Source organism: Hoplias malabaricus, chromosome 4 (genome assembly GCF_029633855.1).
Source record: "Hoplias malabaricus isolate fHopMal1 chromosome 4, fHopMal1.hap1, whole genome shotgun sequence".
Classification (NCBI taxonomy): domain Eukaryota; kingdom Metazoa; phylum Chordata; class Actinopteri; order Characiformes; family Erythrinidae; genus Hoplias; species Hoplias malabaricus.
The window spans coordinates 35,093,691-35,121,636 of record NC_089803.1 but is presented as its reverse complement, the minus strand read 5'-3'; the positions used below and the strand labels follow the sequence as shown (position 1 = coordinate 35,121,636).

General features: G+C 37.9%; 1 protein-coding gene across 3 annotated transcripts; it reads left to right on the top strand.

Annotated features, from left to right (window-relative positions):
• The first annotated feature begins 281 nt into the window (after nt 1-281).
• On the top strand, nt 282-27,506 carry LOC136693820 (GRAM domain-containing protein 2A). 3 transcript variants are annotated; one of them, XM_066667004.1, is made up of 13 exons: nt 282-357; nt 765-830; nt 9,278-9,403; nt 18,270-18,327; nt 20,374-20,446; nt 21,003-21,106; nt 21,650-21,748; nt 22,504-22,575; nt 22,768-22,830; nt 23,237-23,396; nt 24,761-24,854; nt 25,215-25,322; nt 25,694-27,506. In XM_066667004.1, the coding sequence occupies exons 3-13, from the start codon at nt 9,285-9,287 to the stop codon at nt 25,695-25,697; spliced, it is 954 nt and encodes a 317-aa protein (XP_066523101.1). In that variant the 5' UTR covers nt 282-357; nt 765-830; nt 9,278-9,284; the 3' UTR covers nt 25,698-27,506. The 3 variants fall into 3 exon arrangements, with proteins under 3 accessions (XP_066523101.1, XP_066523099.1, XP_066523100.1); XM_066667002.1 differs by lacking the exon at nt 282-357 and having other exon boundaries at nt 655-830; XM_066667003.1 differs by lacking the exons at nt 282-357; nt 25,694-27,506 and having other exon boundaries at nt 655-830; nt 25,215-25,326.
• Nucleotides 27,507-27,946: the final 440 nt, after the last annotated feature.

The following is a 27,946-nucleotide window of genomic DNA, read 5'->3' as shown; positions in this document are numbered from 1 at the left end:
TCAAAACAAAGGGAATACCATCTCAAACTGTCGACTGTATTTGACTTGAGAGGGAAAACAGGGATTTTTCTGTAAACTGATCAGTATGCGTGTCACGTGCGTGTTGAACATGCAGGAGCAGCACGTGCAGCGGCAGAGCACCACCTTGTCTTAGCCTCACTGTACAACAGACCCTCTGTGTATCACATTCACAGAAGACTGGCCTCAGCCCATTCACATTATGTTTATAAACTGGTTTTAAACGTCGTAATTATTGTGTTCTTACTATTGTTTTTCAGACGGTACAATCAAGTACGTATCCCTGGATGCAACCCACATCTGCTGAGTCTGGATATCGCCTGGAAAGGAGACGCTAGTGTAAATACAAATTTTCCCCCAACACTCGTTTTCTGAGAGACCCCGTCCCTGAGCTCCTATTGGCTCGGAATCTCGTCCTACGCGCAGCAATGGGGGTAGTATTCACTCTGGTCCAATGATTACTCTAGTCCTACGGAGTGTTTGAGTGATTCGAGTATAAGCCAATCACAACGCAGAAGGTGGAAGGCAGGGAGCCAATCCTAATGCAGGAGGCGGGTTTAGAGAAAGAATCCCCTCCTTTTATTCGGTTAATATGTAGAGCAACAAGTGTAGAGGAGGAGAGCGGCTGGCGTGTGTGTATGTGTGAGTGTGTGAGTGTGTGTGTGAGTAAGAGAGATACTAAGCTCCACACAGCACCAACTGAGCGTGGTAAATACACTCAGCCGGATCCCTCTCTCACATTACAGCTCTGATTTTTCACGACTCGTGACAACATCCACCGCCGGGGAATGACGTGCTCGTCTTAGCTCAAGGTGAGTGAGTATTAACTAATAGTTAACACTGTTAGTGACAGCAGTAAGACATATGTGTTTATGCGCGTTCTGATTTCATGTCAGTACTCGTGCCTTTAACCGTGAAAAACACTCTTCTTTGAATCAACAGAATGTGAATGAGATTTCACACTTCTAAGCGCTTGCCAGCCTCAAACATATCCTTAATCTGTATTTCAGAACACATTGACCTTGCATTTTTATGTCGTTGAATGCTGTTCCAGAATGTAGGAGATGTTTAAGAATATTCCAGCTGTAACTGAGCTGTAAGTGATACCTCACTACCTCAGCCTAGAGAACGGTCTGGGAAGGGTAGGCTGTAGTAGGATATACCTGAGAGAGGCTACAGTTGCTAATGTCACTGAGATGTTGTTGTATTTCAGAATTTATATTATTATTATTATTTGTAATTTACTTCTTTTTTTTTTTGTACTGTTCCAATAAAGTATAAGACAGTACTAATATGGGAATGTCTCCAGAGTTGATTACTACCATTATTACTGAAGGTAACGTTACATATTTACACTTATGGCATCTGGCAGCCTAATATTTGTATTCTTGTTAATGAAGTAGGCTAATTTAGTGTGAACACTGGTTTATTCTTTTGTTCATGTTACTGTAAGCATAGCATGGCAATTCTTCTTGCTGACGTGCAAACATCCAACCTGCGGCTCTGTGAAGCTGTGCGTCAAGTAAGTGTTAATTGGTGTTCGGGCAAGGTGTGCATCATTTCAGGGGATGCATACTTCTGAAGCTGCTTTGAAAGACTGGTTGTGTCACAGAAGTGTGACTAGGCTTTCCCATTTTGAAAGCTCCTTTATTTGCATCCTTCATTTCTAGGGCAACACAAGATCTAACAGGGAAATCCATCACCAGCTAACGTATCCCAAGATTCATTGTGTACCGGCTAGTGACGCGAACAGGAAATCCGCTATAGAACAGACTGTCTCTCCAGTCTTTGAAGGACATGTCTTCATAGACAGAATCCATCAAGGCCTGGAGCCCCTGTATTGAGACAAAGCAGTAGTGTTGAAGGCTCGTCATGAAACCAAATCAATCTTAATCTTGTACTAGTCTTGTATTATTAGCAGAGTGCAGATTTCTTCTTTGTTGCTCTTTTCTACGGTCTGGTTTGGATACTGCCACCTAGTGTACAAGTTCAGTTTTGTAGGAGTGTGTTGACTAACGCCTCTGCAAATGTTAGCATATGACTCTCAAATGTTTACAGAGCTGCAGACACAGCTTTGAGAAAGCTGTGCCCCCAGATGGTCTGGTGTGAGTTTTGAATTAGGCCCTACACCACTGTGTTAAGGGCAGCAGTGTAATCTACTACATTGTCCCAACAACTGCAAAGGTTGTACCTTGTAATAAGATAGTACAACAATGTTTTATATGGATACCTACTCTTATTCTTTATCACCAAAGCCTAATATATACTAGATTAGAGAACAAACATGCCCAGTGCTTGACTGGGATGGACGGACTGTAAGCCGAGCCAGAAAAAGAAGGCGGCACAAGTACCATGTATCATGTTTAACATCTTGACAAACAGCTGAAAGGACACAGTTAAACTTTTTGTATTTTGTAGAAGAGTTTGAGGCACTGTTTCTTTTTTTAGCTCCTCAGACTGCTCCATGATCTGCCACCTTTTGTGCAGGGTTCATATTATCTTAAATGTGTTGTTTATTTGACTCAGACCATCTGGGGAATGTTGAGAAATGTTGGGCCATCTGGGGTAGAGGTGCTTTTTTTTTTCCTTGCCTCTGTCACACTGGAAAATAGAGATCATCCAAGGACACAAAACAAGTGACCCATTGAAGTTCCTCGCCTCTCTCTGGTATCTCTCTCTTTCTGGCCTGCTAGCACAATAGGACATTAGGAGTTGATGGCACTTCTCTGCGGAATGCAATAGTGTTTAGACCTCTTAATAATGGTCCTCTACAGATTCCTGGAGACCTGGTAGTCTGTCCTTTCTATGTATGTAAAAGAAGGTGATATAGGATAATTTCCATGTGTGTATTAGCACAGAATGTGGTCAGAGCAGATCAATTTACTTGTGTTTGCATATTTTTTCCTGTGGGTTTCTTCCAAAGTCTAACCATTTTTTTGCCTTGTTGTGTTGACTGAGGCTAGCTATGCAGAATGTGTGTGTTTGTTTGAGTATTGGAACAGGAAACAGTTAATTCACATAGTCACATTTGAGCATGTATAGCAGATATTCTAAACTGACCTGAAAAGCCAGTGCTGGTTATGGATTGTTATGAGAAATGTCAAACCTTCACATTAAAAGTACGAGGAAGAATCATATGCATGTTATGTCAGAATGTGATTGCTACTTTAAGGTGCGCCTGAAGCTAAAAAGTTCTTTAACTATGCTTTCACAATGAGTAAATCCTCCATATAAACATTTGGGACACTCTGGACACTGGAGCTGCTGCATGTTAGCCTGAGCTCACCTCGTGCCAAGTGTCTTCTAGAGGTGTATAAAGCCCCCCAGCACTATTTTCATACCTTTGGGATAAGCTGGGGTTGTATTAATCATCTAACATCTGTCCAAGACCTCATAAAAGTTGTGTAGCTCATAACCAGTAAAATTATATTGATCTATCACCACCTAAACACACATAATTTAATGTTATAAAATGTGAGCTGAAAACAGACCTGACATCATAAACACTCCTTCTGCTGCTGCATTCTATTTTTGCATTTCAGCCGCACTTATCTATGGACTGTCACCACTACACATCCTTCAAAGAACATCTCACTTTGAATAAATATGGGAAGGGCAGTGGGCGGGGCAGTAGATAGAGGGAGTAGTGCCATCCATCTGCATGTCAAATTAAGGATTTGCTAGAGATTGCCAAACTTTGATTAATATCTTCTTATCAATTTCAGATTGTGGTGCCTCTGTACATCTTTCCCATTTATAGCCAGTGAATGACATGTAATCGTCTGACATCTCTGTGTTTGTCCTTAAAGCCATTATTGCTGTTATTTTCATGAGAATTTTTATTATCAGATGTTAATGATTTGTAGTGGTGGACAAAGTACACCACTCCTGTGCGTTACAGATAGCATTTGTAAAATATTACTGAAGATAACAAGAATATTAAGGGATAATTTGTAATATTACTAGACTTCTAGGTAACTAGGAAGTTATCTTTTTTGTTTTTCTTGGTGAAGTGTAAAGGTTCTTGTGCTTTAATGACTCCTTTATGTAATAGTATTAGAACACTCCAAGCTACGTCATTTTAAAGATACCCCACACTATACTACTGTACTACACATGTAGAAAGTGTTGGAGCAAACATGAATATAATTACCTTGAAATGTAATGAATGGAATGTAAAAGTGTTATTATATATAAATGCTTCTATAAAAATACAAATACTTAAAAAAAAAAGTTCTCATACCTTTACCAACACAGTTATTTTGTCATATCAGTTGCTCATGTCCACTGTACACCATCAGTGCTTATTATTAATTTGCACATTTTTGGTTTTGTCGTTCAGATTAACTTGTTTTGTTTTAATAAGCTTCAGTGCCAAAGTATTATTCTGACACAAGCTCATTTATTCCTTCTCTTCATTTCTGCAAGCAAAGTTTCATGTGTCCAATGAAGTGTGAAGTCCTCAACTTAAAACAATGCTTTAGCCCAGTAACCTGTCTAGCACTTAATATGAGGTCCACTGGATGATAGTCATTCAGACAGATGGTCTTTATGGGTGTGTACTATGTACTTATCTAAAAAGCCATGCTGTTTTTATTCCAAAATCATATAAACAATAGTTTTATGCAGTAGTTTTTCAAGATACACTGTGTAACCTAACTTTTGTGGAATTTGTTCCTCCAGCATTTCTTATGACATGAGGATATTAACAGGTAATGTCTCTCTCTAGCTTTGCTGCTGTAACAGCTTCTGCTCGTCTGTGAAGGCTTTACACTTGATTTAGTTTACGTGAGGATTTGATGACATTCAGCCATGGGCATATTACTGAGGTCAGGTTCTGATGTTAGGCCATTAGTTCTGGATGATAAAAGACACACCAGCTCATACATTCTGGAAAACACAAGACACTTCTACACCGCCCATGCTGGAGTTCTTCTTACACTTCTAGCACACACTTTACATTAAGCATAGTGCTCTGCAACTCATGTTCATTTTTCCAGTGTGTCCTGTTTTGTTTCATACAATGCTATGTGGACGATGCAAGCTGTGAGAGCATAATTTGATGTTAGTTTCTACAAAAAAGTGTCTGAATTACTGAATAGTGCCTGTCTATTAACTTTTGGGCACATAGTGTATTTGTGGATTTTAAATCACAGTTTCTTTCATAAATATATTTTAATACTCTTGTGACCAGGATTCCTGCTTTGGGAATCATTTGGGCCTGTCATGGTTCCTGGACATAGGGTTTCTTTGTAAAACTCTAAAGTATTGCTCTGGCCACTTAATTTAAATTTTGATGTTTTACTTTAATATGTCTCCCTGTGACGGCATGGGTTTCCTCCGGGTGCTCCGGTTTCCTCCCACAGTCCAAAAACACACGTTGGTAGGTGGATTGGCGACTCAAAAGTGTCCATAGGTGTGTGTGTGTGTGTGTGTGTGTGTGTGTGTGTGTGTTGCCCTGTGAAGGACTGGCGCCCCCTCCAGGGTGTATTCCCGCCATGCACCCAATGATTCCAGGTAGGCTCTGGACCCACCGCCACCCTGAACTGGATAACGGTTACAGACAATGAATGAATTAAAACTTTAATATGTTGGACGTACTGGTTATTTCTAAGATTTCTAAGTGCAGAATGCCCTATGCTTCTAATAATAGAAGCATTAGTAAGCATAATTAGTAAACACTAATAGTAAATGAACTTTTCTTCACAGTTTTTAACATGGTGTATTTTATCACTGGTCATGTTGGCCTAGTCTATTAATAGAAATGCTATGTTATGCTATGCTTTTCTGGAAAACAATAAAGTAACTCCAGAGCCATTTTCTTTAACAGCAGCACCTTCATTAAGCTTCCTTGCTCTTTCTATTAAGCACACTGAGTCTCCTGCTGTAGTGCATCTACCTACCGTTGAATGGACTCCATGGAAACATTGACTGGCCTTTGTCTCTGTTGTCCACTGGTCTGTAGTGGGAGATCACTAGAGCTGCCATGCATGAGAATTAGATTATCCTGTTGTTGTGTGCCTCTTTTTTTAACATCTTGTAGTTTCTTCCTTTTATATTCATCGCAACTTTGTTTTAGTAAATAAGTACGTGTCAGAGGTAGGTAGGATTATAATGTTTAGTATGGAGTAATACAACATTTTAGACATGGCAGGTTTGTAGTTTGTTCTTTAATATGAATCTATAATGCAAAATGTAGAAATGCAATAGAAGAGTCAATAAACCAAAGTACCCTTATTGTTCTATATTCCAGGTTCTCAAGCTATTTGCAAATCTCTGGATAAACCTTGTGTTTGCTTGAAAACAAGGCACTGTTCCATGTTGTGGAGTGTCCAAAGAACCAGTTCTCCTTTCCTAATATCACAAAAATATATGCATTCATTAAACAGTTTACAAATTTAGTGAATAAATTTTTGTTGAGTCCCCAGAGACTGCACTTCTGTACATTGGGAATTTGCCAGAAAGTTATTTTGGTAATCATAAAGAAAGCTTCTCCCAGGATATGGCTGGCGATGATTCAAAGAAAGAGTTTCAATGGGTTTGCACCAATTGATTTGTTAAGTCGAGCAAAAAAATTATTCCTGGCACTTTGTCTTTGAGCAAGTATAAAGTATCTATTAACACATGGCCAAGAGTGTATGTATTGCCACAAACTGGAAACTTGATCAGGACACAAAAAAATTTTCTTCTATGGTGTAGCTCCTAAAAACCCTGATTTTAAAAATAAATTTATGTTGTTCACTTAGTTCTGTTGTCTTCTTTTATTTTTTGTTAAGTTGAAGCATTCAGCACCATGGCTGTATTCCACCCTCGTCCCACCTTTCTCTTCTAGTCAATGGCCAGATTCTGAACATGAATGTCCTGTTTTTAGTGCTGGCACTGTTTGTGGCAAACCATTCCTCATCTATCTCTATTCTGATCACATCTCTGAGCAGTGTGCCAGCTCCTCTGAGTTACTTCGGGCTTTCCCTGGAGTATCAGTCCATGCCGTGCATGCGTTCCAGAAAAACAGTCACATTCTCTCAGTGCAGCCCATGTGTTTGGACAGCAGGAGAACAGCACAGTTTTGTAAGAGATGCACTCTTCAGAAGTTCTTGACGTTTAGGAGCTAGGCTACGAAATTAGCAACCAGAAGAGCTCTGTCACTCTGTGCTTGAAGTAGAAGTTGTGGTCATAATGCCTTTGGCTTTAAAACAACATTAAAATGACATATCATAAAAAAAATCATCAAATTCACACTTTTTGCTTCAAATGTAGTAGATCAGCAAGGACATGTTTGGTGTCTGAAGTTTGCCTCTTTCCCTGGAGCTTTTGAGCAAGCTATTCAAACAAGCATTACGTGATCATTTACATAATTTTGTAAAAGGTTTGCATAATTCTGTAAAACATTACTCAGTTTTAGTTTTTACTTGGAGAGTTTGTCTATAAATGTAGAAGATTTGTATCTAGAATATTCTAATTAGTGGGTAAACTACTGAGTAACCGCTACGGGCCTAAAATTGGCTTCTTTTGCTTTGGTGCTACAAGGCTAACGTAGCTAACAAGCAGTTGTAGTTTATAACCACAAGTTAAGTTAGTGCAAACTGCTTTTAATATAGTGGTTAAATAGATTCACATAGATTTGTATATTTGGTTTCTGACACTGTATTACGTACTGATGTCTATAAAATTAAATAGGATTGTTATAAGTAAACTGTAAACTCCAACCGATTTTCTCACTGGCAAATTGTAAATATAAGACAAACATATAGTGAATATACATCTAGGATAAATAAATTGTCTTCTGCAGAAAACATAGAAAATATTTGATTTGGCTATGGTGTGAATCCTGTTTAGTTTCTGTTATTATGTGCACAGTTTGTTCCCAAATTTGATATAATGGCTTTTCTGTTGACTTTATATAGTTACTGAGTGAAATGGTGATTAGGTTTTCCTTTGTAACTCTATATTTGCATTGAAATCACAGAGTGTCTGCCTGCCTGCATTGGATGACATTCACACCTCTATATTTAGGCCTTGTTATCAGCTTCTTCAGCATTACAGCACGGTGTCTCTGTCAGCGTCCATCTTACAGATGGCAGTTAGTTGGGAAGCTGTTATCAGTGGCTGAGCCATGTGTGAGTAACGTCTCTGTTCAGCTTCAAACCTCCAGCCCCTGGAGGAAATCGTGAGCCTTAAACCCATGATAACATTTATTAAAATATTCAGACTTTTAAAAAAGTCAATTTTACAAACAGAAGTACATGCTAAATCAAGCATAACCAATTAAGAAATCTAGTTCTAATTAGCTTGTTTACTTAAGTGTACAGTTTTCTGTCTATTCCTGTTTAAATAATTACAAACAACATTGCCATATAAAAATAAGTGTTTTTAAATGCTTTCCATTGACTGTGGTCTAACAGAACATATTTTAAATTAATTTGCAACAGAAATGTATAAAAATATTTGGTCATCAAGTGTTCCCTATGTGCCCTTGCTTCTCAAACTCAAATTATTTTATTGGTGTTATGCCAGTTCTTCCTCTGGGAGAGCTAAGTGTTCTGAGAAATGTGTAAGTGCAGGTTGTCTCTGATAAGATATCAGCACTGAGGCAGGAGTGTTAGGTATTTGTGCCTCATGATTTGAGTATTCACTCTAGAGTCTCTGTTATTAGCCTAATGCTAATTACTCTGCCAGAGCCTGTTAACAGGGTGAGGCTAGCTAGCACAGGAGTGAAAATTGGAAATGATAAGGTGGAAGACCAACAGGGACAGCTGTGCATATTACACAGTGTTTTTGTATCTCCTTACATCATTTATATCTTTTCCATTTGTCATAGTTTTGCCCTGAGGTACTTTATTATTTTTTCTACACCATCTGAAAACACCAGCTGCGTTTTACATTGTGTTTAAATGTTTCATGATCTTTGCAAGTTTCATTAACAGATGGTAAGACCGACGGCAACAGACGTTACAGCAGGTTTTTAAGTGTTTTTTTTTTATTTGCTTTTATAAAGATCAAGTAAAGTGCCACACAGGCTTTTAAAAACTGACGTATTAAAGAATACAGTTGTACAGTGAAATGTTAAAGTCCCTACTAGTTAAAGTCCTATAAGTCATTGTGCAACCCCGAACCCCCCCAACGAAGTGCTGGGCACAGAAGCTTAAAAGAACATATTTTCCTTAACATGTAAATTAAATGTTTAAGATAAATGAGGATTCTTTGGAGAAAAGTAACTTATTGTAATGACACAGCCACGTTTTCTTGTTAATTCTCACAGGTTGAGGATGACGACGGAACTGTTGGATCAGAGTGATGAAATGGGCCTGCTCACCACCCCTGAGATCAATGACCACCAAAAAGAGGATGACCCCCACTTCCCCCCACACTTCAGACAAGCCATCATGTGAGACATGCAAACACAACGCGCGCACACACACGCACACACACACACACACACACACACACACCACAAACACAGATATACACACACACAAACCCTCTCCCTCACTCACTAATCATAACCTGACTGTTCCTCTTCGTCAAATGATCAGATTAGCTGAAAGAGCTTGTATGTTCTTGTACGTCATTCCAGAAACTCGTTCATGCTGCTTCTTCACCCCTACAGGCCTGAGCTTGCACCTCACTGACTGGTTTTACAGAAAAGGTTAGGGCCATGGATGCATAATGTGAACAGGGAACACATTCAACCACACCAGCTGGTTTCATAAGGGCTTATCTAGTGATCTTGCATATAGTCATCTACTAATGTTTTAGGACATTGTTTGATCTGTTGGAGAACACACCAAACTCCTCACAAACAGTCACCCAGAGCTGAGCTTGAACCCACAACCCCAGGACCCTGGAGCTGTGTGACAGTGACCCTACCTGTTGTGCCATTTATGTAAAGTATATGTGTCTTGCTTTACTGGCAGCATATTTAATTACACATTGCATTAGTTTGTTTTCCAGTAAAGGGCATGGAAAATTATTTCAGGTGTAGTCACATGGAGACAAGTGGCTTTATGACGGATTTTTGAGCTTAGAGGATTTTTCAGCACCCGCATGCCTTTATTTTTCAAAATCTTTTTGACATCACTGTGCTTTTGCTTAACTCTGGCAAATTTTAGCCAATGTTTTCCAGACTGCCTCGTGATTTTAGTTTTATAGAGTCGTGTCCACATTTAGTTATTATGTTTAGATTACAAACAGGTGAATTTTAAAGTGATACAATATAAAAATCACACAATGCAGTAATTCAGATTTCTTTAATGAATAGTAATTGCATTCTGTATAAACAGTAGTAAGAAAGTACTTATTTATTTATTTTCCAGCCAAATAATCCATTAAGTACAACCCCAATTCCCATGAAGTTGGGATGTTGTATAAAACATAAATAAAAACAGAACATGATAATTTGCAAATCCTTTTCAACTTATATTCATTTGAATACACTTCAAAGTCAATATATTTAATGTTCAAACCGATAAACTTTATTGTTTTTTTGCAAATATGCACTCATTTTGAATTTGAGGCCTGAAACATGTTCCCTTCCCCTCGCGTCCCAGACCCACCCCCATACAAGCCAGCTTTACAGTCCTACCTTACACTTTACTATCGACAACCATAAATCCACACTGGCCTCCATGGTGACTAAGGCTGTACCTAGCCCCATTGGCACCGTTAATACATGCTCAGTACCACCAGTCCCAGTGACTCAGATCTTTTCAACCCCAATTAAAACAAAATATTAAAAGATGTGAAGAAAACAAGTGGCATCCTGTCCAAAGTCTGTTCCTGGTTGCACACAATTAACTCAGGTTGGACCTGAACCCATTGTGACCCTGAGCAGAATGAAGTTGTCACAGAAGTAAAGTGAATGAATGAATATTATAAAGATAGGGCACCATAGCAAGACCTGGTAGACCACCAAAAACCTAAATATTTCATGTTTGAGAAGCCAGGGAAAATCTATCTCAATTCTGGCTCCATATCTGAAAAAATCCACAGGTGTTTCTCTTCATCTTTCCACTGTGGAATACATTTGTTTACCATATGTCTGAAGGGTAATGTAGCTGTCAAGAAGCTGTTGCTGATATTGGCAAATCAAGCCAAGGAATGCTGATGATCTCCAAATAAACCACCATCCATCTCCAGGGCATAGACTACAACATCACTCAATACATTTGGGAATGCATGGTGAAAAGCAGTAAATGCAACCAAAGTCAAAGCCTGAACTAGTCTGAAAAAATATCCCGGCAGATTTCTTTGACTAATTTAAATGAAATTTCCCTAAAGAATGGAACCTGTCATGAAGGCAGTGCTGCACTTTATCAGAAGATAATGACCATGCTTTACTAAGCATTTGTAACAGCAGACAAAATATTGTATGATCACATAGTTATTGCATCACAGTGTAAATAATTTCTGCAATCCTGTTTGACCTGTTAATTTTGTGTTGGTACGCTTGGCAAGAGCTTGAGTGTGAGAGAGAACAACTGAAACAGAGAGGCTGTCATGGATGGACATGTTTGGGATGGGGGTGTACAGTTTGAGACAATAGAGAGGAAAAAAGCTATTCATTAGATGGAGAGAGCCATGCTTGCTCTGTCTTGGCTCACAAACACAAAGACAGCTTTCAGAGAAAGAGGGATGGGAGCATGGGACCACCTATGGTGTCGTGAGCCATTGTAACTATACGATGCAGTCAGGTGATTTGAAATCATTTTTCAGATTCCATTATATGAGATCCCAAAATGAGATCTGAGGACTGGAATGGTTATGTGTGTATATATATAAACATCTATGTTAATAAACTATTTAATATTATTACATTAGCTGCAATAATATTAAATATGCTTCTTTATTTCCTCTGACTTTCAGCATACTGGCACTTCTCTCCCTCCTGGCTTAGCACTAATAGAGCAGGGCATTGTAGAGTATAAGGGTTACAGAGAGAGAGAGAGAAAGCAAGTGAAAGCGCTGCAGCAGCTTCTTGCACGTGCTCGCTCCTCACGTTTAGAGCTGTGCAGCACTGGTTGTATAACAGCACAGAGGAGGGGGAGTCTGACTCAAAACACATATTCTCTCTCCATCAGTACTGAACCATGACTTCTGGAACTGGATCTTCATTTTAGGACATACATGTCAAATCACTTTTGAAAAAAAATTTAGAAAAAATCCTGAAAATATATAAATTAGGGCTGCAACTATTATTTTACAATGGAATAATCAAGAAAATTAGTGAAATTATCTTAGTTGGTTTATTTGAATATATACAAAAAGGCAAAATGTATAAGAAAAAAGCACCTAGATTTTGAAAAATGCCATATAATATATAAAAATTATAAACATAAAATACAAAATGGCACCCACCCACTGATCCACTGATTTTTTTTAAGAGGAATTTTCATTACAGAAGAAAATGTTCACATGACACGTTCTGGGCTGAGGCTTGCTCTCTGTTTTGAAGCTTTATTTCCTGCCAAAGTGCTCAGATGGTGTTGAGGTGCCAGAGGTACAAGTAGCACCTCGCAGGACACGTCCCAAGTCAAAGAGTCTGTGCTTCAGATCTCTGTTTGATAAACCTATGTGATTAAAGTATGCCCAGAATCTCACAAATTGTATCACTTTCTATAACATTAGTCCTTAGATTTTAAAAGCGCAATCTGTATTACTGACAGCAAGTGTTTAAAATGGGAACTGCAATACAGAATCTAAACAGTAGGGAGAGTGGTCAGACCCCCCTCCACTTTCCCCTCGCCAAGCTCATGCAGGTTGCCAGATTGAGGGATAAATCAACCTACATGATAGCGCAATGTTGACTTTATGAACTTTATCATCCATTATCTACCACTTATCTGGGTCTGGGTCTTGTGGAAAACAGTCTGTGTAAAAATACCCAGACCTCTTAGTCCCTAGCCACTTCTTTCAGCACTTCCAGGGGAATAAAGAGGCATTGGACATGCCCGAAACACCTCAACTGGGAGACCTCTATGAGGCACCCGGACCAGATGCCCAAACCACCTCAACTGGCTCCTCTACTTTGACCTTTGACTTAGAATGAGCTTTGGAGCTTCATGGCTAAAACGAATGTGCCATAGTCAACTTTTTTACACAGTAAAGTGTACTCAATTTTACTAAAACATCTCCCTACACTAACGAAAGGCAAAACACGAATGTGTCGCATCTGTTTTTCCTGAATTTACCAGATTCACAATTCACCTGTTGGGTTATTGCTATACTCAGCACTGCAGAAACTGGAGGAGGGTAGGGCACCCCCACCCTCTTTGTAATAACTTACTGTGTCACACTGGAGATTGCTGGGTTATTATGACATACATGAGACCCAAATAGAAAAGAACATGGCCTCACCACTCTCTCTTCTGTCAGTCAAATGCCAGCCCTGGATAAACCAAACTCATCCATCCTCCAATGAAATGTGCTTAATGCACCACATGCTTCACTAGATATTTCCCCACATTCAGAAGGCTGTCTTAAACTAAGAAAACCTCTGTCTTTCAGTAATGAATTGCTAATTTGCTCCTCTCTTTGAAGGCAGTCTTAATTAAGCAGCTGTTGATAAGGACAGTCTTCTCTTCCCAGTGGAGCCTCTGTATTTTTCTATTACTGAGTCTTAGGGAGTGCCATGGGAGCGCTCTGGTACAGAGCAGCCTGTTTACAATGCAGTTGACAACACACACACACACACATTTCTCACTAAAACACTTATCACATATTAGGAAGAATATAACACGTTATGATGTAAATAGTATATACACACATTTGCTCTCCTGCCTCCAGACAAATAATAAATGTACTATAAGTGAATATCTAAAACTGGACAGTGCACCTGTCTAACATTCTCTCTCTCTCTCTCTCTCTCTCTCTCTCTCTTTGACACGTTTGACACATTTCTCATTTTATCTGTCACAATTAAATGTGAAATTAATCAATGATATTTGAATGATGTTTGAAAGATGAAAATGAAAGATGGTTTGAGCAGGTCTCCTTTCATTTTCGTTTCATTAAACCTTGAAAGGTTGGTGAGCGTACATGCATACCAGGAACGTAAAGAAAAATCTACATATTTCAGTCATTGGAATGTAAACAGTTTACAGCAGTGGTGACAGGAACCATGGGGTTGCCCAATGTCTACATATCAAAGTTAGCCATTTTTTTGATATCCACAAAAGCACTGAGATATTTTTAATATATTTGTGTAAGTGCAGAAACAAACGTGGGAGAGATGTTAAATCGTTATGTGCCTCAAGCACAGTAACACCAGAGTATAACAAACACCAGTGGGGAAGGTCATGAATGGTCAAGTAATGAGCAGGGTCATGTAATTATCAGCTGTGGAATTTGCTGGAGTGGGAATAGGCATCAACGTGTCTGTTATTTCCGTCCCTGTTAAAAAGTCCTTTATATTTTTCACACACACACACACACACACACATATATATCAGCGTCCAGCAGCTGAAATATGTAAAAAGAAGTAATCATACAGCCAGACACACTCAGACATATACAGATAGATATAGAGATAATAAAGAAATAGTCAAATTAAATAAGACGTGTGCATTTTTATAGGAGTGGAGGAGTGTGGGTTTGTTAATGAGCTGCTGTGCATACAAATGTTAGTATTATTAATATTTATATATTCAAGTTACTTTGAGTTAAAATGATTTTACACATGAATTGCATGCACAGGTCTAAGAAGTGATGCATTCGTTGTGCGTATTTTTATCCTTCTAATAGCCTTCTCACTTTCCATGACTTTTCTGTGGATTTTGCCTCATAGGAAGCCATGTTCTATGTTCATGTTCTCATAAGGCTTGATGGTTGAACAGCATTTTCCCCACATTTTATTAAGAATTCTGCATAAAATGTGCATGCCAATATATGTGCCAAAACCATTAATCAAATATATTTAAATGACAGGTTTCTTACCCAAATGTTCCCAATTCCTGTTAAAATACAGTAGAAAATCGATTTAAAAATGTTTACGTTAAGGTTATGGTTTTGAGTGAAGCTGAGAGAGCAGTTTTAAGAGCAATGTTTTAGCTACAGCTCTCAGCTCCTGAAGAGAACTGTGTGGGAACTGAGCTTTGTGAAGTGGTCTTGGGTCACTGCAGAACAACAAAAGTAATTGAGCACTGTGTCTCTTTTGTGGGCCTCCAGAGTGGAGGCTGTTTTTCAGGCTAGGCCTTTACCCTCTTTATGCTAATGGTCTCTGGCCACAAATGATGTTTGTGGAGAAGTTATTTGCACTGGCTGCAGGCATGGAGAAGCAGGGTTTATAGGGTTAGTTCACCTCTGCTGAAAGTTTTCCTCAGCATGCACCATTAGTTTGCACACCAGGGTTAGATTTGCATGTCACGACAAAATAAGTCTTTGACCAGGAGAAGACAATATCTGTCGCCAAAGGGAAATTCCACAGATTTTTCAAAATTCCATGTGCTATTAAATTTTTGAGATGTAAAAGCAATTTTGATCGGTTTTATTGTGAAACAGTTCTCTTCTAGAGAAACTGACAGAGTGGAGTTGAAGGTAATGATAGGAATCAGATGTCCTCATGCTCCTCAAAGAAAGTTATTACGTGAAGTGGTTATAAATATGTTGGTTGATGTCTGAGATATTGGCTCCTGATAAAGTTTTGGTCTAAAATATGGTTTTCTTTTAACCAGTTCATGATGTAGAGTTGTGAAACACAGAAAACAGTGTTCTGATTTCTCAGATTTCCATATTATATCAACATGGCTTATTGATAACATTTCACTTCCCAACATTCTATAAATAAAACTTGGATCATTGGTCAATGTGGATAGTAAATAAACTGCCTGTGTTTTTGGCGCAGACATAGTGACCCCCTGAATCTGTCTAATCTGTTTGTTTCTCTACAGTCGACTATTACGCATCAGTGCACTTTGAATGGATTTTTATATTTCAACCACTGAGTTATAAGAGCATTTAAGAAAATGTGTAAAAACATACTACAAACTTATTCAGAGTGGTTTGAAGTGAGTGATCTGAGTTATAAACCCTCAGAGTGTGTTCACAGTGTTGGTGATAGGAACATCTAAGAAGCAGGGCATATGAAGCATTTATTGCTTCTTACAGCTACATAACAGAAAGCTATTACATGAAACAGGAAGTAAAGGGTCACCTAAGATAAGATAAGATAGGACAGGATTATCAGGAGTAGACATTCAATCAGTCAGGCACATTTTTTATATAGTGCCTTTCACAATGGAAATCATCAATTTCACAGCTTGTACACATTGAAGTAAACTATGAGCAGGGATATTGCACATAGGTGTATTCTCATATTTGGTGTGTGTGTGTGTGTGTGGTCTACTGGGGGCAGACTATGTTATAGAGTCTGACAGCAGCAGGAAGGAAAGACCTGTGTTATCTCTACTATGCTAAAGGAGCTGCTCCGTACTGTCAGAGTGTGATGCATGAAATGTTCTTCAACATAGATGTTGACTTGGTCATCATTCTCCTCTCTCCCTCCACATCAACTGGGTGGAGAGTGCAGCCCAGGACAGAGCTGGACTTCTTGATCAGCTTGCTGTGTCTTTTTCTGTCAGCCGTGGAGATGCTGCTGCCCCACAGGCCACTCCAGAAAAGGCGGCTGAAACCACCACAGAGTCCAGAAAGTCCCTCAAGAGTGTCCTGTAGACTCCACGTACCTCCTCAGAAGATGAAGTCTGCTCTGAGCTTTCCTAGAAAGTGCAGCTGTGTTGTCTGTCCAATTTATAGTTCAGATGACTGTTCTGAGTATGCTTAGGCCTAAAACACATGCGAGGGACAAGAAATGGGTTGTTGCTTGTTACAAAATCGCTTGTATTCAAGTAACATTTGGATGGATCAGTTTTCACATGATTAGAACTTACTTGTGAGGGAGTGAACATACTTTTTACTCCATTTTAGTTCAGCCTCTAATATGTACTGCTCACACCTCTAGACTTTTGAACTTTATTTTGAGAATTTGTGATTGATTTTACACATTAAAGTTCTAAAAAATAGAAGCATCATTCAAACATCATTGTTCCACTGTAGTTTTTGAAGATATAGTATTTTTTTAGCTGAAACCTTTGTGTTTATATTGCCTTTTTTTGTTTTTCTTTTTTTTAAATGTTGAATTTAATTTTACTTGAGCCCTTGTTTCATTGCAGCTGTAATGTGATTTCTAGAGTGTGGAATGTAGTGCTATGTGCTAATATAAATGAGAGTCATTCTAATTTGATTAATGTATTTTTTTAAGTATACCACATTATTATATACCATATTTAATTTACCCCATTTTTATATATGTTCTAGGAAGGTCAGTCATATACAATAGTAGGCTATGTGTGTGTGGTTAGAGGTAAATGTGGCTTGTAGGAAGCTCAAAAGAGACTCTGTGTGGTTGTGTATGTGTAAAACTCATTTTGCACTCATTTGAATGTTTGACTTTGCAAAATGTTTCTAAAAGGTGAGAGGCTTCTTTGTCCTGAAATGTAAATAAACCACACAAACAGGAGATTTACATACTGTCCCTTCCTGAATATTTTTCTTCAGAGAGCATATAGACAGGTATTTATGTTTGGAAGCAGGCTTTATAAGGCTTGTTATCTTATAATGGTAATATAATCTCATGATGCCATAGAAGGGATGTAATCACAATATTATATACATTTAAACATGATGCAGTGCAAATCATTTATTGAGATATGATTTGGGCTGTATTAAATCTATATGGGTATTATAGATTACATATATCATTACATTTTTAACATCAACCTCTTTTATGTCCATCATTGTTGTTTGAAATCATAGAAGTCTTCCACAAATTTGATTCATACCTGGCCATACATGGAATATTTTAAGAAGGGAGGGTTCTTCCACACCTCCAATCTGGGGTCCAGTTACACTGATCTTGGTACAGAGGGAGATGACATAAATGATTTAAATGAAGTACCTACTCAAGAAACATTTTTTTTGTCCATGAAAAAACCAGCATGTCCTCGCCATTGATTTTCTGTGCTGTCTTTACCCATGCAGGGATTGTTGGAGACTCAGCCATTTCCTAATACTTGCTTTATTTACTGTCTGCTAGTTGTATTTGGTATCTGAGTATCTGTCCTGTTTTTTGTTTTGTTTTGTTTTTTAAAGCTCAGGGATGTTTATGAAACACAAAAAACCGATTCTTTTTTTTCACTCTATTGATTGTGTGTGTGTGTGTGTGTGTGGAGATCTAATTGGTTTTGGTCTTTGTATTTTAGGTTGCAGCTGATAGATGATCTGTCCTATGAAGATGTGAAAAAGTGCTACCGGGGATCAGTGAGTGTATCTCTTTCTCTGACCTGTATGACTGTGTAATACTCTGCAACGTCCACTACTTTCCCCAGTACAGAGTATTTCCTGTTGTTGCATTCAGCTGGCAACCACAAACTTGCTTTTAAATAAGTTCAGTAGAACAAAATCAGGAAGAAATGATGTGTTGTCATAATATATGTCAAAACGTCTACTTGCCATCAGGAAATACCTCATGTTTTACAAACCTCTTATTTAACTACTTCTTTGTTTCACGGTTACTCACAGCTTTACTCTGAAAGTATACTTTTGATGAATAGCTACATTTCTGTTCATCAATGTACAAGGTCCACCAGTGTAACTTAAATAAATTTTAACCTGAGCTTATCTGTATCTTTTCATAACCAAGTCAAGTCATGTGACCTTTATTTTCACTTCTCAGTATAACTTGTATATAATAGGAAAATAATTTTGTTGTCAGGCCAATAATGAAGGACACAACAACAGAACACTAGACAGGATTTAAAAAGGGCAGATACAGAAGAGGTCAAAGTTGGTCTTAAACTTGGATGGGATTTGCCATTGCTCAATCTGATGTTGGCTAACATTTCATATTCAGACAATGGCCCTTTCAGTGTTCTCCTCCAAGCATGTTAAACTCTATAACACTAGTCCCTGGTAGTTTCTGGAATTGGGAAATATTGGGTGTAGTTATGGTCAATAAATATAGGAGATGAAAATATATGATTAAATGTACAGCATGAGGGCTACTATGTGAGTAAAAATATGCCAACATTTCAACACACATTTGAAATTGAGCCCCTATGTTTTTACTACATTTCTACCATGGATTCTGTGCCTGATTATGTCTTTCAGTGCTGAGATAGTTAACTGTTTATTATCAGCACTGAGTTCAAGTTCCTATCCTCTACCTAAGTTTCCTGTCTTGCACCAATGGGCCTTTCAGCAACTGAGTGTTTCACACACGCTGTTAATGCAATCATGTGGTTAACCATTAAGAAGAGGAGCTTTTTATCAGCTGGAAATCTCAATTTAAGTTTCCAGTGGAGTCTCGAGCCTGAGAGCTGCTGATAGTAAAGGAATTTGGACAAGGTTTATGACTCGAATGAGAGAGAGAAGGATGGAGAGTAAATTGTTGTAGTCGAATGTAGTTCAGTGATGAAGTGGTTTTTATATCAGGACCAACAAGAGGAAAATAGTGTTGTTAGAAATAGTGGTGACTGGGTGTTACTCTAAGAAGCTTTAGTCTTAAATGACACCCACTGGAATCATACAAAAGCCATTTTTATAAATGAAGGTATGATCTTTTTATTATTATTATTTTAATTTCAGTATTTGCACAATTCTGCTATATAGTTACATGTAAATATGTACACACTCAAAGTAAAAAATGTTTTAATGATTTTCTAAGTGAAGTGAGGTACAAGATTATTTGCAAGTTGATGCAAATCAGGTAAAATGCAAATGTTTGTACGAGGTTCCAATTTATTTAATGGGTTTAATGTTTTGGGAAAAATAAAACATTATGGGGTGGTTTCCCAGACAGGGACTAAGCCTTGGACTAGGACTAGGCTTAATCCCTGTCTGGGTGACTGCCCCAAAATGTGTGATAATTCTTGCACAGTCCACATTTGAACTTTTCCGCTGCTCCCAATATGTTAAGTACAGCAAATAAGTACATTATTTTGCAAAAGAAAAGTGTGTTCTCTGTGGATGATGTGTACTTATATTCATTCAGAAAATGAAATACATTTGTAATCTGTGCTGAAATTGAAAATAAATCAATTTATCCCTTAATGCTCAGATTAGATGACGTTATCTTTTATATCAGTGTGTGCAGTGGAGTTTCTTCAGGGCATACTGATAATGAGTGGGTGTTGATCTAGTCAAATTCAGTGGATGTATAAATGTGGTGCTTAGTTACAGTACATAGGGAGGATGCCTAGTCTGGTCCAAAAGCTGCGTTTTCCTAGAAGGGTGCAGACTGTGTCAGGTCAGCAAGGCAAAGCCAGTGCCAGGTCTCTGACCCTGTCAACGCCACTCTCTTCACAGACTGTCAGCAAGTACAACTCTCACTACCACAAACTCTTCCAGAATGTCCCCAAAGAGGAGATCCTTATGAAAGGTACAAAGTCATATCCTTTATTCTGTCATATAGATTGATAGCTGTCTTGCATGTGTTATGCTTACTGCATATATATTCACTCTTCAAAAAATGTATCTGCATTTATCAACATTAAAAAATGTTTTATATCATTTATACACAATAGTTTTTTCTTGCATTGTGTAAAGATTTAATGATAAATGGTCAAAAACAGTGCTTCAAATATACCTGGAGTAACATCTCTTATTAACTTTACAAATTTTAATGTTGTGGGATTTCACTGACTTTAAAACTGAATTGTGTTTTTGCGTAATAAATGATTATATATCTGAAATGAATGGTGGAATGGTGAAATGAATCTTAAATGTAATGTATGTGGGAGAAAAAAAAGGAGTTGTAAGATTTTGTATATGACCGCTGTAGTATGTGTATTTATCTTTATCTATTGCTCTTAAATATAAATTTACGTTGTTTGTACGTCTGGGCAGACTGGCTGGTCTTGGCTCTGCTGTTGGGAAGTTCTTAATTAGAAATTTATTACTATGGTACAAAGTGAAACTGTTTCACTTTCCCTCAGTGTATTCATGCGCTCTCCTGAGGGACATCCTGCTGCAGGGACGACTCTACATCTCACGCAACTGGCTCTGCTTCTACGCTAACCTGTTTGGCAAGGACATCAAGGTTAGACCTTTACCTTTCCGGAACATGACAACATACTTCTACTTTAATGGGACATTTTCCAGGAAAGCATGCACTTTCATATAAAAATTCTAGGCAGGTTTGATCTCAGGCGATGCAGCGGAAACACAGAGACTCGTTGTACTTGGTAGGATAGTGTTTCTGCTCCACTTTCACACAATACTATACAGTGCAGGTATCAGTTAACAGAGATGGGCTGTTATTGTTCTGATTGTTATTTAGACTGAGAAATATGATTTGAATTGAATGATCTAATTAAATGCTGCTTGTTTTGACAGAGAGTCGACTTTAGACTCAGTGCACCCTAAACTACTGCCCTGTGGCTCTCACTGATTATTTACTCGTTTGCTGGAGTAGGCAATTATTTGTTTGTTTGTTTTTATCTGTTTGTTTTCACTCAGCACAAAGGTCTGACTGAACAGGTGCATTTCAGCAGTAAATGGGAATATTTTAAGAAAGTAATTTTTAAACAAATGGGTTAACAAGCTCTGAATCTATTTCTTTCTCTGTCACTCTCTGTTCCAGGTGGCCATTCCTGTGGTTTCTGTTCGTCTTGTGAAGAAACACAAAACAGCTGGACTGGTCCCTAATGGGCTGGCCATCACTACAGACACCAGTCAGAAGGTGGTGAATAATACAATGATATAAAGTTGTTTGTAAACTTTGAATAAATAAATTCATTAATAAATGATCATATTCTCTACAGGGAATGAACATAAACATGGCATTTTTCTGCAAATTGTAGGGCATTATTGCATATTTATTTGCTATATTTTATCAATTTGGAGTAAAAATAACACCTATAAACATATACAGACAATATCTAATGTCCCCCTCCCCCAAAAATGTTTAACTTCATTAAATGTAATAATTGTGCTATAATATGTGCTCTGTAAAAACGTTTAAAAAAGCAAATAACTATGTAATTTCAAACATATGCACATGACTAGTTTGTACTCATAGATACTAGTGGAGGGCCTGGAACCACACAGAGCTGTAGAGCAGTGGAACTGCATGTTCTTGAATGATGGAGCATCATATGATCCAGAAATTTTTTGTGGCTGAATGCCATCTAAGCTCAGAGAAATGTTCCAACATCTGACGTAAAGTCTCACCAGAAGTGTAGAGGCGAATACTGTAGCAAAGACAGACAAAATCTCTTTTAATTCGGCTCATTTCAGAAGCAATATTAGCGTTGAATACTTATGTTTTAGGTCAGTGGCCACATAATTTATGACTTTTAAACCTTTGTCACAATTCTTGCAGTTTTTAAAATAAATGAATAAAATATTTCTGGACCTCTAGTTTGGGACCCCCAGCACTGGACGATTTGCTAAGGGAGGTTGTGGTCTTTAACGTCTTTTACTTTGTTTCCACAGTATGTTTTTGTTTCACTCTTGTCTCGGGACAGTGTCTATGACGTCCTCAGGAGAATCTGTACCCATCTGCAGGTAAAACAAATGCATATATGCACAGCTCCACAAATAAATCACATATAGTTGCTTATATGTAGTAATTTCTGCTTAAAATAAACAGCTCAATATTATCAATTCACTTATTTTCTTGGAGTCTGCAGAGTCACAGTGCTGTTAAGATGAATTAATATTTGAAGCGTGTCACTATAATGTAATGTTGCTCTACAGGTGAATGGGAAGAAGAGTCTGAGTCTGAAGCAGTATCTGGAGGAGCCTGGTTCACTGTCCACTGTAAGAAACCCTAATGTAGCTAATGAGCTTGAATACATTCAGAAAAATACAGTCTGCTCCTTTCACACAGTCACACAACTACAGTCTGTTTCCAGCGTGTATTTATAGAACATCCTGCTACACTTTACACAACACTGTTGACTCAGTCTGGGTTCAGCTGTGTCTGTTTGCTTGATGTGTTGGCAGTGAATATTGACTGAACCAGCCATAGCTGTAGTTAGATGCACACACACACACACACACACACAAATGCATTAATACTTCTACACTCACTGTCCAGCAACATGATTAAAAATGCTAAATTTAATTATAAATGTAAATACATAATGTCATACGTTGGATATATATATATAGTAAGCCAATGCATCAATGGCCTAGCATATTCATCCTTCTTTGTTGTTCTCAGGATGAGTTCCCAGTGGCCAGTGATTACCCACCCGTGTTAAAGTGGCGCAGGAAGCCATCAGTCCCTTCTGTTTCGTCCTCTCTGCCTGATCTCTTGGGGAACTCCACCAGCAGCCTCAGTACAGGAGACGCTCCTTTCACCAGTGATGCACCACTGGAAGGTATGACATTCACTAGTTCAGTGGGCTGTATGCAAGAGCCTGGGGTTTGATGTGCTCTCTCAAGTATGTGCAGGACTCCCATGCTTGGTTAGACTCATGGTGAGAATTGTATTCTGCTCTTATTTGCGGCAAATGTTTGCATGCAGTCGAAGCCACAGCTCAATGATCTATTAGATAAGCAAACAGTTACAGCTGAATGTGCTGCTGCGGTTCTAAAACTGATTGATTATTTGAGGGCTACTGTGTACAGGGTCCTTTTCACCATTTTACAGCATCATTTCTTTTTATATAATCAGTCCTGTATCTGGTTCACGTGCTAAACAGTTTCACAATAGTTTGTTTTCCAGTATAAAAGCAAACAGATCCCGATTCAAATATTTATTCAGAGTATTAAGGCTAGCATTAAAGGGCGCTAATCCTGAAGGGAGCATTGTTTTTGTCATAGAGATTATGAAATAGGACTATTTGAAATATACAGCAAAAATACCATGAAAACTTGAAGGCTTATTCTCTTTATTTTGTCTTAGGGATCTTGTTTCAGTGTAAGGCCTCACCTGAGCATTTACACTCCCTTTCCAAGATAATCCTACTGAAACTGATGACTACTTTTTATATGTTCAGGAGAAGTAGGTGGAAATATTACTAACGTCTTCAAAAGTGTCATTCAGTAACCAGACCTTTAACTACAGACATCCATTTTGGAAGAGTAAAAAGTAAATGTGATACATTTTTTTCAATGTCCAACCATAGAGCAAATAAACAATTATTGTGCCTAAAAATGCAGAGTTATGTTCTCTATTAATATATTTAGTTCACTTAGAATATCAACAGTTGTCATCCTGTGTGAATTCTTCAGACTCAAATAATAAGAAAACCCTAGGAAGTTGTAAATTAAAAGTATCAAGATTCCAGAAATATATACAGAAAAGATGATAAAAACTGAAAAAGTTGTATGTCAGATAATTAATTCATACACTCGCAAAAATAAATGTGCTACAAAAGGTTATTTGAGCAATGCCACAGAAAAAAACACTTTTGCTGATATGTTTAAATTGGTAAAGTAACGCAAGACCAAGTGATGGATTTTTAAACCTTTAAAAGGTTCTCCACACATGCATTTCTTAAACCAATAAATGGTCCTTTATGGAGCCAAAAGTGTTTTTTTCTATGGCATCGTTCAAAGAACCTTTTGAAGCACCTTTATATTTAAGAGTGCAATAAATTGATTATCAAGATTTTATAGTTTTCCAAAAGTGGAGATCAAATATCAGGTAATTTATAATAAAGAACAAAGAAGTAAATTTCTCAGGTTCATTGTTTCAGTTTGTGGTCTGTGTTGTTTTGTGTTGTTTTGTGTTGTTTAGAGGGGCATCTGGAGACTGAGAAAATTCTGCTCAATGAACCAGTGCCTGACCTTGGACACATGGAGTACCAGCTTCTCAAATTCTTCATCATTCTGTATGTATCACTGCTCTGTTTACTGTCAGAGTGTTAGTGAATATTAGTACTTTACGCTTTAATAAATAGTCGTTTTACTGTTTTTATAAATGATTAAATGTGTTTTGCCTCTTTTGGCCAATCTGGTGTGTGTGTGTGTTTTTTAAATACTATTATTAAATGTCATTTAGGAATTGGTTTTAAAAGACTTTATATTTTATACTTAGTTTTTCTCTGTTTCGTTCATGTTTTTAAATGTAATATTTATAATAAATCTTTTAGGTTAGGTTTTGTGTGGAATTCTATATGTTGCAATTAAGCTCAACATGAGAATGCTAGCGTGTTTATTACTGTGAGTACATTTGTGTTTTATCCCTACAGGATTATACTGCTGATTATGTCGTCATGTTACCTGGCCTTTCGTGTGTGCAGTCTGGAGCAACAGCTCTCCTTCCTTAATACACAGCCCACATTACCAGTGAGAGAGAGGTGAGTCTGTTTTACAGTCACGCCTTTTTCTGAATGTTTGGAGACTTTAGGTCGGCTCCTGCTGAGCCACAACCCACATATTAATGCTTTTTATCAACCCCTATTTATACTTGGATTACACTGAGGGCAACACAAAACAAGGGACTGAATAGGGTAAATATTAATCTGGACGGGATGTGTTTTTATTTATTTAGCCATTCAGTGGGTATGTAGTCATTCTAAAAGTACCCTCCCAAACATTAGAAGAATAGCTGTATTCAGAAAACTACATTTTGATTTTTAAAAATATAACAGAAGCCACTGTTCTGAATTTGTGTTCCTAGTTCTTTCTGAATTCTCTTGTGTGTGTTTGTGTGGTTGTCTGTTTGCAGGTAACACAGGTTTGAAAACTGTGCTTCTGTTATCTGGTCATTAGTGGGTGTGAGGAGTCTGGCTTGTCCTGGAAAGAAAACTCTATCAATCCACTGTAGGAGCTGTAGTGAAGTAGCACTTAGCCATCGGGCCTTTAGAGGGCACCAGAGAGGCCTGCACTAAAGCTGCACGACTGACCAAAATGCATGCAGGAAAGTAACAGCATTGTAGAGTGTTTTTAAAGTAGGACTTTCTTATCATGACTGGCCTCATCGCACACTTCCAGTATATCTGCAGTATATTCAAGGTACAAAGCCTTCTCACTGAGGACCATAGCACCCCACTGATGGTGCTTTTCAAAGCACGTTTTTACTTCAACAAGTCTCACATTATTCAACACCAGGATTAAAAGACTTAAGAGGATTGTGATCATTTCCTCTTATGTTCCATCCACCAATCATTTCAGGACTCTTAACTATCTCCAGGGCATCGGTGTATGTTCATGGACCTGGAGAGTTTGTGCTAGGCTCTTTGCTTGGGAAACTGCATAGTGAAGGTATACATTTCATGTCACAGTGTCATTTCTTCCCAAACAATGGGTTTGCCTTAATCATATGTTTCTGTCTGAAAACACCACAGGGATTACTATGACTGAAGGGGCAACGTATTGTCAGTGATGTGAATTTTTAGAATGGCTTGTGTGATTCAGAATGTTTCTAGATGGCCAAATGAAATGGATTGTGTCAACACTGAGGAAAAACTGCGTAGGTACTTTTTTGTCTTTAAGGTACAGTGGTTTTAAGGTAATTTTTATTTTCTTCCAGGGGAAGCGTGCATTTATTTACCTTTACATAACGCAAGATGACAACCCTAAATTACACAGCATGGTTCTAGGCATTGCAGGTGTCTAACATAACACAACTGGGCAGTTGGAATTCTCCACCAAGGGTGTTGTGCTGTCCAGTGATGTGTTTAAAATGATCTAGTGGGTGACTTCAAATGTCTCAGAAGATACATGATCTAGGCTTCATTCTACCTGCTTTGAAATGTCATGTTACTGGAGGAAACATATAAATATATGAAGATTTGAGGGAGTAATTGAGATGTACTACAGTGCAATACATGTAGAAGTAGTATAATCATGAAATACTTTGTGCACTTCGCATGCACAGCTGATGAAGAGTGAAAATGTCCTGCATCTTTGAAAAATTTGCATCATACTCAAAATTTTAACAAGATACCTGTAAACAAATGTTATAATATACTAATCTTACATATTTTACACAAGAAACTTAGAACATACCCTTGTGGGTACCATCCCGGTGATATGCAGGATACCACCTCTGTAAAAGTTCAGTACTGTTTTTTTTTTTCTCCAGAAAGTGTACACACCTGACAGTTTTATAGTGTGGTTCCATGGAAAGACACAAAGCATGAGGTGTCAAACCTAGTGGTAACCAGTGCACTTAATAGCAAAAGGAGTTTGATGCCTGTCGTTGTATAATTGTGCCTGCTAACTTTGCTGTTGATGTGCTAAACTTTGTAAAAGGAAAAGTTAATGTAGCAATGTACTTGAAATTTGCTCTTGCATTTCAGATATAGTAAAGGACTTAGAAGTGGATAGTCAACGAGGAATATACAATGTGCTTTCAGATACACATTCACTGTATTTATTTTTGTGATATTTTGTACAGAGAAGTAGAGACATTTTACCTCAATGAGAATATATGCTCACAGTGTACAGCATAGATTTTTTTTAAGTGTTGAATACACATTGTTTAGAGAGCAATGACTAATAAAACCTTTTAACTTGTTCCAGTGTTACTTTCTTGTCACAGAACAGAATTTCAAGTTGTCCAGTCCAGAACTGTGCAGTTAGTGTTTTCTTTCGAACATGCTGAGATGTCCTGTGGGCAGTTGTTTTAAAAAATGTTCATGTCTTGGCATGTATAAACCATAGTCCCATATAAAGAGTATGAAAGGATATAGCATTCAGTCAGATGCATCTAATCTCGAGATCTAGTCCAGAATCATTTCCATATGCGCAGTGTATTTTCACTGTGGGAAACTAGAATATTATTACATTTTGTCAGGTGGTTTTCTCCATACTCTCTAAAGTCACTGAACATCCATTGAAGTTCTTTTTTAGTCCAGGCTTAGGCTTAATCCTGGCCTGGAAAGCTGTTTCTTTAAGTAATAACTGGAGCGGGGCCTGTGGCTTTGGTAGAGTCCTGTTTGTCTGAGAGTTTGAAAACTTTCCTTACATTTTCATA